At 34.7% G+C, this 13,423-nt stretch overlaps 2 protein-coding genes across 3 annotated transcripts in view; both read right to left on the bottom strand.

Annotated features, from left to right (window-relative positions):
- Positions 1-3,806: 3,806 nt before the first annotated feature.
- LOC113765537 (UPF0481 protein At3g47200-like) lies at positions 3,807-5,437 on the bottom strand. The gene is made up of 2 exons (XM_027309755.1): positions 5,420-5,437; positions 3,807-5,265 (listed from the first exon to the last, which is right to left on the bottom strand). Exon 2 carries the CDS (start codon positions 5,225-5,227, stop codon positions 3,914-3,916), a length of 1,314 nt encoding a protein of 437 aa, XP_027165556.1. The 5' UTR covers positions 5,228-5,265; positions 5,420-5,437; the 3' UTR covers positions 3,807-3,913.
- A 1,956-nt stretch (positions 5,438-7,393) lies between these two features.
- LOC113765366 (UPF0481 protein At3g47200-like) overlaps positions 7,394-13,423 on the bottom strand; it is an 85,022-nt gene continuing 78,992 nt past the window's right edge. Inside the window, exons 1-2 of one of the 2 annotated variants that reach the window (XM_027309516.1) lie at positions 9,226-9,281; positions 7,394-8,811 (exon numbers count right to left, since the gene is read on the bottom strand). In XM_027309516.1, the coding sequence (XP_027165317.1) occupies positions 7,487-8,776 (1,290 nt within the window). In that variant the 5' untranslated portion in view covers positions 8,777-8,811; positions 9,226-9,281 and the 3' untranslated portion in view covers positions 7,394-7,486. Of the gene's footprint in view, positions 8,812-9,225; positions 9,282-13,423 lie in introns of those variants that run through there. The other variant, XM_027309515.1, reaches the window with a different exon arrangement.

The raw sequence follows: 13,423 nt of genomic DNA, 5'->3' as shown, positions 1-13,423 counted from the left end.
TAACAAGTATATAAGGGCATCCTAGGGCATAGGGAGGGGAAGTCTAAAAAATCTGTATAAAGGATTAACAGATATACAAATCTGATTAGACTAAAGGAGTGTTTGGACACTTCTTTTGAATTTTTTTCACCTTTAATCCCTTTTTGGTAGATATAGAGTTAGAGCTTTGTGGTTTTTAAAAAAATAATTATATATAGAAAATTGAAAATTTCCTTTGGCACGGTAGCTCTGCCAGTCCTTGGCTCGATTGGCTATATAGATATGTATATAAATGACAAAAGACAAGGAGAAAGCTTTACTTTATGGCGTAAACATAGAAGACGTACCGTTAAGCTGACAAAATCTATTTAAACAGATATATCTGTTAGCATGCAACTAAGATTTAGGTTTAAATAAGAAGAAAGCACTTGATTACAGAAGAAGAATACACACACTAACCTGTTAGTAACACTGAAGAATGTCAGCACATATTAGCCCTTGCACCAAGGTTTTCAACTTCTCTATGCACTCTAGCAATCAAAACTGCCCATGCATGCCTTGTATATATACTCGCAGTTCCTTGAGAATATTGTTTAAGTCAAGTTTCTTGGCAACGTCCTACTCTTCAAGGTTTCCAATTGTGTTATTTTATTCTTTTCTTGAGCATTTGAATTTAGTATATAATAGATTGTAATGACACTCATGGTAAATAAAGTTAAATACTCCCTCCGCACTTTTCGAGACTCTAATTCTTTATGCATTGTAATGTTGTTGAAATTTACGAGTTTGAGATCCAGTTTTATCTTTATTTAATCGGATACCTAGTAGCAAGTTTGTAAGGTCATGTCAAATCTGTTTATTTTGTGAGGCCATTTTAAAAGAGGGAGCCATTAAACTCAAACTCTTCTAAGGGACAGTAAGGAGTAGGCCTCAATGTTTTTCTATAAATTGAGTCAAGTCAAAATCTTATGCGCACCAATATTACTCTGTTTTTGAGAGAAACTTCTTTAGTGGGCCTACCAAGTTTTTAATTATTTTTGTGAAATCAAGTGACTATAGTATGGCCACTGGCCATTTGTTCCAGTGGTCATCACCCTCTTTGGTGATGCCTGCCTCCCTCAAATTTGTCACATTATGTGGCTGGTTTTAGTTGACCATCTCTCCTTATCCCTTTCCTCTAGATTAGGCTATATTAGGTTATAGGACATCTACCGTTGCTAACAAAAAAAAAAAAGAAAAAAAAAAAAAGACTATAGTATGGCACCTCTTAATAGAATAGGATTGTGTGTGTGTGTGTGTTTGATTTTGGTATGTGCTGTATTCTACAAACACTTTTCATGATTTCACAGCAAAGAATGTACCAATAGCCCAGTGGAAGACAACGCTAGGAACATATGCAACACTTTTCGTGTTTTGCGTTGGAATATTAACTTTAATTACTTTACAGAGTTCTGGTGAACAAATAATTAATTTCACATGGTAACTTGTCGCTTCAAGAAGCCTTCATTCAGTAGGTGACGTCTATCTTGATACCAATATTCTGCCTTGTGATCTCGTGGAGTTTACGGTTGAGTATCAGTATATGGAAAGATTTGCTGCCCATATAGATGAATTTTGAAAAGGCTTCAGTTAATTCTTAATATGCGTGGCTTTCTTAATAGTGGCATGTCACAGCTTTTTGTGTTCATTTAACTTCTTGAATATTTGGCAAACCTAACCAATCAACAAGGATCAAAGTTGTTTGGAAGTGTTTGATCATAACTCCGGTTCGCTAGGTTTCTTCGTGCTTAAATCGAGTTTTGATTATCAACTATCTCCATTGCATTTTGAGACAGTCTAAGTTTCTCGTCTGAAAATGAAAGCATTCGTGTTTTATGCAGCGTATATAGTTATTTTGCATGGATTTCTAATGTTCATTTTCATTAGACTAATGCAGGTAAATACTAGCTCAAGTTGGCATCCTTTTCTGACCCTAAATATCTAAAACAAATACTCCTGCTGAAAAGTGGAAATTACAAAAGAAATTGATGGGTTTAAATTGGAATGAATCCACAATCGATTTGAGGTATGAAAAATATGATGCAACATGACTTTTGTTTAAAGAATTTTTAAGAGAAAAAACTGCCAAAAAATTTTCTTTTTTGGGGGAAGGAATTAAAAACATTGTTAGTATGGCTTCGATCTTATTCTCCTGTTCAAAGATTAAGGAAGGAGGGGACAACCCTTTTTGTTGATCTAATTTCGTGAAGGAGGCAAAAAAAAAAAAAAAACCTTGTACGGGTGGGTGAATTTATGTTTTTTTTTTATCGTTGTACTCTAGATTTCTAGGCCAAGGCCATCTCTGAGGAATATAATTGCAACATTCTTAGTCAGATTTAAAAAAAAAATAAAAAATTGGGGCCTACATAAAGGCCTTAATTTTCTTCAGAAATCTCGGTAGGAGTAATTCTTTGTTAAGTGGAAAATTTAACGATGAGAATGCAGTTGAACTCAATTTGTCGCTAATATGTTATTGGTCATTGACATCCAATTTTCCTTTTATATTGGACTTTGTTGCATGGCTAGCAGAGAGACAATAAGAAGACAAATGGGGTGGGCTTAGTTCTTCATTTTTTAAGCGTTTCCGTTCCAAATGCTATAATTAAGATCTCTCTCTCTCTGGAAATTGAAAACGGGCTGTAGTTTCTTGTTGACTGTGTTTTGTGATAAAATAAATTAGGGTCGGATTTCCTTCCCAACTAGTATATATTTTGTAGGAGTACTTCCAAATACGTCTAAAGAAAATTGGAGTTTGCACCTTCCCAACTAGTATATTTTGTCCTAATTTTTAGTATTCCCGCACATGTAAATGCTTTCGTTTATTTATTTTTCCTTTTCCTAGCAAATATTGCGCTTTCGGTGTTGCCCTGAATGTCAATTGTTGGCTGCCCTTCTTGTTTGATTCAAACATGTACATTATTACTTCCGTCCCAATTATTTAGGCATGTTTCGGGAATCCAACTTTTTAAAAAATAGTGATTTGATTTTGATGTTTGTACTTTTTTTTTCAATTTAAATTTAAATTTGAATGATAATATGCATATGATTAAAAAAAAGAGTTCTATTGAAAAGAAAGACTAAAAGGTGTTCTAACTTTTTTAATATGACAAATATTTCATGATATTTCAAAATGAAAAGTATGATACTTTTAATGGGACATGAGAGCATTTGAAAACTTAGCCCACTAAGCGTGTATTTGTCAAACATCTAACTGATTACTTTTTTGTTATAGGGTTGCATGTGTTTATATGGAAAACAAAACACAAAATCTAAAAAATAGGTAGTTTCATTATTCTTCTTTTTTTTTTAGAGTTGTAAGTAGATATCAGCCTTTGCTCCAAAAAAAAAGAAAAGAAAAGAAAAGTATATATCAGCTTTCGGTTTTGGTGTAGCATTATTGTATCAAGATTTGTTTATTGGAGAAGTGAGCAACTAGAGACATTAGAAAATTAAGGAGCTGGTGCATAAACTTTTGAGGGTTCTTCAATTTTTCTCCTGCCTCTGATCGTAATGATTTCCATGCATGCAGTAAAATAGAGATACTTGCAAAATCAGTGAACCAGAAATAGCTTTGAAAAAAGTCATATTGGGTAACTGATCATGATACCAAACCAGGCGAAATGATGACATTGAAACAGTGAAAGCAGAGATATATTGTATCCGAGGATTAATATTAATGAAAACATTACATATCATCAAAACCAAAACAAACACACGATTTTTATTTCTTCTCCATGGGATACTGAAAATACAAGAAACTTGACTGATAGCACAACTTATAGATGGTAATGAAAGTCTTTTAGGTTGTGTTGAAAAAGAAAGACAAACAATATTCAGACCAAACAAACGCACTTAGCATGTGGCCGATATGACTAGTTTAGTAGTTTTGTTACTACTAATTTTTTCCCACAGGCCGGATGGCATACAAGGTCTGGAGAAAAGTGAGGATAAGCGCAACAACTGCAGCAACAAATGAAATGGGGGACCAGGGGGTGTTGAAGTAGGTCCTCCTGAGCTTCGTCCACCAGATATGCCAAGGGCTTTTGGCATACTTTTCCACTTCATTGAATACACCCGCGTAACAAAAGCCTTTGCCGGGGTAAATACCTCCGCTGACCCGACGAAACATGGTAGAGACAGCCTGATCATCATTCAACTTGTTGATAATAATTTTAGTGTGACGCAGTACCTCGACGTCCCTAGCAGAATTTATGAGACTTCCCATGAATATTGCATAATCATTTATATGCTCCCTCGTGCCCTTATGATGACGGGTGTAATGCTGTTCGTAGCGAATTAAGTTTCTGAGCAGACGTTCTGTATCTACATGAACCATAAAACGAGGGATTTTTACCACACCATTATCCCAAGTAATCTCAAGCCATGGTCCTTTCCCACTATCTACGAACTCAACCCCATTAATTTCTTGTAATTCACTGGCAGAAGTTATATGATACAGTGAGAAAGGATCATCCTCCCCAATCCATGGACCAAGAGCAATAAATTTTGCAGCATACGAAAAGGTCCAGGCTTTGTAGACAAGGTCAAGTAGATGAATGACCTGATCATCATCAACAACATATTCATTCTCTTTGCTGTTGTCACAAGCAAGAATTACGAAATCAGTTAGACGCTGAGCCAAATCATTAAATTTGCTGCTGGCACCAGAGTTGGAGTTGGTCTTGTGAAACAATTCAACAAGGATGAAGAAAGGGACTTGATTTTCGATTCCTAATAGGTCTATGAATAGTGCGTCCGATAAAATGCCATCTGTAGATTGTGTGGGGTGATTAATTTTCCATACCAGCTCGAGTATAAAGCAGCCATCAAGAAGCATCATCTCCACAAATCCGTCCTCACCATCATGACTGATCCTTTCATCGGAGTACCACCTCTGAGCTACTCCTTCAAGATTTGCCAGGGCCGCAACGCAAATCTCTAGATTTCCCTCACCTGTTCGCTCAAGAAGCTGTTTCAAGTAAATCAGCTTATACTTTTCCATTAATTGCAACCCCGGCTTACCGCGGTGATAAGGTCCGATTGAAACCATTTGTGGTTCATATGGCCCTTCGATTTGACTTTGTAATCTCTCACGGACCTTGAATATGCATCGCTCATTTGATGCCGCCCTAATGTCAGTATCTGATAGCCCAGAAAGCTTTTCACGGATACAATTAGAAATTCGGGCAGTTCTGGGGTCGTTGGACATGATCTTTGTTTGTGTTGAGTAATACAATCGATCTCTTGCTGAAATTAAGGAAAAAAATCATCAGTACCGTTGTTTTAGATTAATAATTAAGTTTAACAAGCAATTTAGTTGGTCGATGCATTTAAGATGTTGCATCGAATAAAAAGGGAAGAATATGATTATATGCCTAGAGGAGAAGAAGAAAACTCTAACCTGTTACCAATGCGTGGTTTTGAGCTCCTATATTTCCTCTAGCTAGCAATCACAACTGCCCTATATATATATATACTCGCTCGCAATTTCGACGTTGTAGTCTTCATGTTTTTTTTTTATCCTTATCTTAAGCTTCTGACTCAAGTACAATACTTCAAGAATCTTAAAGTTAAAAAAAGTTAAATAGAGGAATCTTTTGTGCTTGATTTTGTCTTACGCTGTGCTAAAGTTGGAATAATTCAAGACTCTCAAAGTAAAGACTTGGGTTTTTGTAAAAACTCTCATGGTGACTAAAGTGCAATCATTGCATTTGCTCTTGGCTTATCTCATACATCCACCCTTATGGTCTTTGATCATTAAAAGTTTATAACGTAATATGGAATGTTAAAAAAGATTGATAGGATAATAAACAATTGTACGTCTTTGCTTTTTTGCTTTTCCATGCAAACCTTTTGTTTTTCCCTTTTTTTTTTGGGTAACATTTGTGACTGATTGGTAGTTTACATGTTTGAGGCATAATTTAGCTTGTAATATCTGTCCACCGTTTAATTGCTTACCCTCGTGTGGGATAATTCGTAAATATTAAGGGTTAAGACAGAGGAACTTTGACGAACTTCGTCCGGCCAGCATATTATGAATGAACGTCTTGCAGGTTTGTCTTGGTCTTTTAAAGCGAAATATATTCTAGGCAGGGGAATGTTTACTTGGTTAAGTAATGTCTTTGGCCCCAATCCCAAACCTAGTCTTTTTCAAGAAAAACCCAGTCCTAATTTGAAGCTAGCATTTTGTCGGTCCACCGGAAAAAGGCCAAGATGATCTTCTACTTCCGTGTCGTCACAAAATGATATAGTCCCCTTGTTAGAACATTTTTCGGTCTCACTTAATTAGAAAAAGCATCTTAAGAAGCCTGATGTAAGTTAACAAATAATAAGGCTATCTAGGACCCAATTTCCTTTGATTACCAAAAGAAAAAGAAAAAAGGGCTATCTAGGACCCGTGGACCCTGATGGAAGAGTCGTCCCAAGAACGTATAGGAAAGAGTTGCCCCAAGTTAAATCACGAGTCCTGCCGTGACTGTGGTTAAAAACCAGCAAGGCAACTGACTGAACTCAATAATAGTAGTGTATTACACTACGTTTGTGCCACCAAAACAATATATATATATATGCATAGCATTACATGGCTCCAAGAGTTATGCAATTATCATTAGATTAGTTTATGATCTTCTGATTTCTATTATGCGTGTACTTTATAAATAGAAGGTATTTGATTCATTAAGGTCAAATTAATGAATAATGGTTGTTTAGAAGCAGATGGGATACATCTTCGATGGAATGCAAATCAAACCGAGATGGGAAAAAACAAATAGAAAACCATTTGGAAGAAATCAGATAGCATGCATTTAGTTATGGATGTTCATAAGAAATCAGAGACATGGAAATTCGCAGGAAATTAATATAATGAGTTGAAAAATTCATGGGATAATTTCAGAAACCTCCCCTTAGGTTTCTTATAATATCATTCAGCTCTCCTGAGGTTTTTAAAATCTTACTTACCTCCCTTGGATTGACATTTCTTGTAACATTTTAACTCCTTTGGAGGAAATACAAGAAAGATAAAACTTAATAAAAAATAAAATAAGGTTAAATTTTTACAAGGTGTAAATTTTTAATGTAAACTATTTATTTTAGTTGTATTGAAACAAAAGCAAAATTTGCACCTTGAAAAATTCATACATATGAAGAGATTATTTTAGTTTCTAATACAACTTAAACTACACTATGAATTAAAACATATTTCCTCAAAAAATATCTTGACCTCCTTAATTATAACAGTGTACAAAATCTTGATTAGATTTAATTTATTCATGTCCATTACTCCAATTTGTTTCTTTGAAATCTTTTATGTTTGTTTAATGTTACGAATTACATATTACGGAACACGAGAGTTCATGTAATATACAAGACACCAGAGTTCTTTACATCATACAGATGAATTTGTTACAAGTACAATGACTTTATTCGTATATAAGTACAATGACTAACAAATTACACAACGAGCTTACTTCTATTTCGTATACTGTAGGATGGAAAATATGGCCTGCACAATTGTTAGGAGAAGCAAGGCACATGCAGCCAGAAATGAAATGAAAGACCACGGGGTATTAAAATATTTCCTCACTAGGCGCGCCCTCCAAATATGCCAGCGCTTGCGAGAGTACTCGTCCACATCATCAAAAATTTTGGTGTAACAGAATCTCCCGCCAACATGGACGTGTTTGCTTAGCTTGTTAAACATTGTAGAGAGTGCTTCATCACTACCTAACCAATTCACGATGATATCATGTCTGCGAAGCGTTTCAACATCGGATGGGGAATCTATGAGAAAATCTATGAAGATTATGTAATCACTTATACACCTCCATGTCTCAATTGGATTAGACATATACTCTTCATATGCAATCAGGTTTCTGCAGAAGGGTTCTGTACGATCTTCCACAACTAAAGGAGGGATTTTAAGTACACCATTTTCGAATGTGATATGGAACAAGGATTTACTATCCTCTGCCTTCTTGAACTTGATTCCACTTTGTCGGAGCTCACCAGCTGATTTTAGGAACAGCTTTGAGTCCGTACCATTGGAATTCATGGTTGAAGTAAGTGTTTCAGAAAATGAGGTAGACAGAATTTTGTGCATGAGGCCAAGAAGATGAACCGCCTTATAATGTTCGAAGATTTTAGAATGAGAATTTAGACCTGGATGGGGCAAGTTCCAGAGTAGAGCGAGATCAATAGCTAGGTCAATAAGGTTCTCTTCTTCTCCTGGTGACTTGGTCATGTCAAACAGCTGAAGCAGGACAAAAAAGGGCAACTGATTCTCAAATAATATAAGGTCATTCCCAGTGGCTGCGAGTAGCCAAAGCATCTGAAAAAGGGGGTCATTCAGCAGGTGCGATCCTGGATGTCTCCTTTTCCTCAAGAACTCGATGACAAAGCAGCCATCAAGGCATAGCATTTCAACAAAATCATCATTACTAAGATTGATTTCTTCTGCGTAACACCTTCGAGCTTGATCTTGAAGATTAGCCAAAGCTATGATGTATTTCTCAGCACTCTCACCTGTGCGACGAAGAAGCTCATTGAAGTACCTTACCTTATGCTTCTCCATCTCTTCCAGTTTAGGCTTACCGTGGTGATAAGGTCCGATGGAAACCACTTGTGGTTCGTATGCCTCTTCATTTTCACTTCGTAGTTGACCATGGATTTTGAAGATCGATGGCTTCTCCGATGCATCCGATAGGTCAGAACGCCTTTCATCAATGCGAATGGAGATTTCGTCAGATATGTCTTCGGACATCTTTGTTGAGTACGTATAAACAAGAGGAAAAATTGCTGCAGGAGAAAACATCAAGAAGGATCAGCAAATTTAAGCATTTAGGTTGATTCCTATTAGAATGAATATTAAGGTCCAAGCGCTACATGAATATAGAAGCACTCCTAGATAAAGAAAAGGAAAATTTTATTCATACACCAAAGTTAATTTACAAGATATAGATGAAAGCTATGAAGCATAGTCGACGTCAGATGATCAACACTTGCCAATTCTTGGCTCAATTGGCTATATAGATATGTATATAAATGATAAAAGACAAGGAGAAAGCTTTACTGTTATGGCGTAAACATAGAAGACGTAGCGTTAAGCTAACAAAATCTATTTAAACAGATATATCTGTTAGCATGCAACTAAGATTTAGGTTTAAATAAAAAGAAAGCACTTGATTACAGAAGAAGAATACACATACTAACCTGCTAGTAACACAGAAGAATGTCAGCACCAAGGTTTTCGACTTTTCTTAGTTTTCTATGCACTCTAGCAATCAAAACTGCCCATGCATGCCTTGTATATATACTCGCAGTTCCTTGAGAATATTGTTCAAGTCAAGTTTCTTGCCAATGTCCTACTCTTCAAGGTTTCCAATTGTGTTATTTTATTCTTTTCTTGAGCATTTGACTGTAGTATATAATAGATTACAAAGATACTCATGGTAAATAAAGTTAAATACTCCTTCCACACTTTTCGAGATTCTAATTCTTTATGGATTGTAATGTTGTTGAAATTTATGAGTTTGACTGTAGCAAGTTTGTAAGGTCATGTCAAGTCTCTTTATTTTGTGGGGCCATTATAAAAGAGAAAGCCATTAAACTTCAAACTCTTCTAAGGGAGAGTAAGGAGTAGGCCTCACCGTTTTTCCATAAATTGAGTCAAAATCTTATACGCATCAATGTTACTCTGTTTGGATTGATTTTTTTTTAAAATTAAGTTTTTCAAATACAATACTCCATTAATATACAAATAAAAGTAATTCAAAAAAATATAATTTTTTTTACATATACTAATATAGTAAAATTTTTCAAAAACACACAAAAAAACACCAAATCCAATTATTTTGAGAGAAACTACTTTAGTGGGCCTACAAGTTTTTAATTTTTTTTTTAAATCGAGTGGAAGGGTAACTTAAAAAAAATTATCAATAAAGGAAAGTAATTTGACAAATATTTTGAAAAGGCTTCAGTTAATTCTTAATATGCGTGGCATTCTTAATAGTAGCATGTCATAGCTTTTTGTGTTCATTAAACTTCTTGAATATTTAGCAAACCTAACCAATCAACAAGGATCAAAGTTGTTTAGAAGTGCTTGCTCATAATTCCGGTTCACTGGGTTTCTTTGTGCTTAAATCGAGTTTTGATTATCAACTATCTCCATTGCATTTTGAGACAGTTTAAGTTTCTCGTCTGAAAATAAAAGCATTCGTGTTTTATGCAGCGTATATAGTTATTTTGCATGGATTTCTATATGTTCATTTTCATTAGACTAACACAGGTGGCTGTTGTCTCAAGTTGTCTAAACAAAATTTTGAATTCCTATATTTCTTCTAGCAATCATAGCTGTCCTATATATATATATATATATACATACACATATATGTATGTATATGTATATGTATTCGCTCGCAATTTCGATGTTGTAGTCTTCAAGCTTTTTTTTTTTTTTTTATCTTTCTCTAAATCTTCTGACTCAAGTATAATACTGCAAGACTCTCAAAGTTAAAAAAAGTTAAATAGAGGAATCTTTTGTGTTTGATTTTGTCTTATGCTGCACTAAAGTTGGAATACTCCAAGACTCTCAAAGTAAAAACTTGGGTTTTGTAAAAACTCTCATGGTGACTAAAAGTAGTAATCAGTGCGATCATTTGCATTTGCTCTTGGCTTATCTCATACATCCACCCTTATGGTCTTTGATCACTAAAAGTTTATAACCTAATATGGAATGTTAAGAAAGATTGATAGGATAATAAACAATTGTTAAGACAAACCCTGATCTTTTTGTCATTTTTAAGTAGTTTATATATTTGATCCTTTGATAAGGGTTTATTTTACGTATTTTTAAATGCATTTTAGTAGTTAATTCTGGTTTCATTATTTAGTTTTATAACTAAAATAACTAGGTTTTGGTAAAAATATACATTTTTGGTAAAAGTGGCTAATATTGCATTTCTTTTAGTTTTAATGGTAAAAACTTCATTTTCATACAGGATTAATGATTCAATCACCAAAGGATGTCAATTGAGGTGAAAAGTAGATAATTGGTGATGAATTCAAGTGGTAAAGAAGAAATAAAGTGAAAAACGTTTAAGTAAGGAAATGCAGTTCAAGACGATTTTGACACTCTTCGGTATTTCGACTATATCTGAAGCTACACATATCGGATTGAGGTGATCTTTATACCATTTTGAAGCTAAGAGAAAGATCTAGATTTGGTGTGAAGGCATTGAAATCTAATTCTGTTGTTTTCATGGACAAAAAGTTGAAATACAGAAGTTGCATTCTATGGACGAGAATGAAACATGGGTTTGACCAGGTGATAGTATTTCGATCATATTTCAGTCTACAAAACTTCGATTTGGATGATTCATGAAGCATTGTAAAGCTAATTCAAGGGACTACAACTTTTGTGTTTTGTACAAAAGCTAGTTCGGCCTCTATCATAGAGAAAATCGCAGCAGAAACAAGGCCAAAAACACAGAGTTGAAAACGCGAGTTGACAAAACGCGACTCCAAGCCGCGTTTTGTGTAGGTGCGTTTTGTAGCCGAAATTCTGCAATTTGCTCAGCCATTTCTCTTGTGTTCAGACTATTTTCCAGCTATAAGTTGCAAGGGAATTCGGTGCACATGCTTCAGAAGACAAAAGGGCAGATAATATGGCTTATTATCAAGTCAAAAACCTTTGTTATTGACTATCTTAACAAATCTGAGATTTGGGAATCAAGAGGTGGAAATTTGACCAGTGGAAAAGGAGCTTTTGAGCTGTTTTTATGGAGAGAAACAAGGGGAGGTCAGACATCATACGTAGTCTGATTTTCTGATAGCAAACTTTCTCTAGCTAGTAAATTTTGCAGAAACACTTGGAGGCTTCATCTTGAAATCATCTAGTACAAGACATAGCAGATTTTTGGAAGGTTTCACCATTACTTGGCTAAGCTTTTCTTTATCTTTCTTGTACTTGTAAACTGAGATTTTTTCCTTTAATGAAGTTATGAGTTTGATTATTATATCATCAATGAGTAACTAAATTTCTATATTTAGGGAGTAGATGAAACTTATGGTCAAGTGATATGAATTGAATGTGATTTATACTTGTTGTATCTTGTATTAACTTGTTTACTTGTGTATGCTTGATTACTTGTTGTTGTTTGATCACCAATAGTAGGTTTATAGTTGTTATTACTCATTGAGAAATGGTAAAAACAATGGAATAACATGAGTGGAGTTTGAGTTGTTAATTTATGAGAATAGAATTACACTCAAGTGGATTAAATCTGCATTTCATGCATGAACGAGAGCAGTTTCAGTTTTCACCAAGAGATTAGGGAAAACTAAGCTGTTTTAGACCAATTTTATCATGAGAATGAAGTTTTGGCAATTTTGGAAATGAATCCCTGATTAAATAAGAGTAGTAACAAGTGTTAAATTCATTCATTTGGATCATTTGTGTCATAAATGGCATCTACATCCCTAAATTCAAGTATTTGGTGAATTTTTCTCCATTTGTGATATTGCAATTATCTAGCTAAGGATTTTAGATAGTAAAAATATTGTAGTCAGATTTAATTCTGAATTCTTTGCTCAAATATATTATGAGTCTAAATAATAGAGTAAATTAGGATCTAGTAATTGTTTAAGTTGCTTCTCATGGGATCGACCCGATACATACCTTACATTACGATTTTGGCCTGTATACTTGCAGTCAAACGGGTATAAATTCGGATTTAACTTACACTTGTAGAAAATACCTGTCAAGTTTTGGCGCCGTTGCCGGGGAGCGGCAATATTAGAGTCTAATCATCTCTATTAATTTAGACATCTTTATTTTTATTTGTTAAGCTGTTTATAGTTAATTTTGCATTTTAATCAGTTTTTGACAATTAAAGTTGCATAATCTCTCGTATTTCTGTTTGTAGTGCATGCACCGGACATCTCAAGAAGTTACATCTTTCAATCCAGAAATTGAGAGGATACTACGTAGACAAAAGAGGCATAAACCACAGCAAGAGGAACAAGAAATTTGACAACCGATAGAGAAAATCTTAATAGAGTTATCATTTGAAGAAGAGATGGCCGAAAACGAAGCAAATAGGCGAGTTCTACGAGATTTTGCTCTATCGGAAACACAAGGATCTCAAACAAGCATAGCAAGACCAACGGTAAATGCTAACAATTTTGAGATTAAGCCATCACTCATTCAAATGGTTCAACATCTCAATATGGAGGTAATGCTACTGAAGATCCAAATTCTTATTTGTCAACATTTCTTGAAATTTGTGATACTATAAAGTTTAATGGTGTTAGTGATGATGCAATTAAGTTATGATTGTTTCCATTTTCACTAAGGGACAAGGCCAAAGTTTGGTTACAATCTCATCCACCAAACACTTTTACTACTTGG

The sequence above is a fragment of the Coffea eugenioides genome, chromosome 3, assembly GCF_003713205.1.
Source record: "Coffea eugenioides isolate CCC68of chromosome 3, Ceug_1.0, whole genome shotgun sequence".
In the NCBI taxonomy this organism is placed as follows: Eukaryota; Viridiplantae; Streptophyta; class Magnoliopsida; order Gentianales; family Rubiaceae; genus Coffea; species Coffea eugenioides.
This window is presented reverse-complemented; position numbering and strand designations above follow the sequence as displayed.

Bases quoted from the DNA above. Each gene is read 5' to 3' on its own strand.
- LOC113765537 (XM_027309755.1), bottom strand. From the start codon at position 5,227: ATGTCCAACGACCCCAGAACTGCCCGAATTTCTAATTGTATCCGTGAA.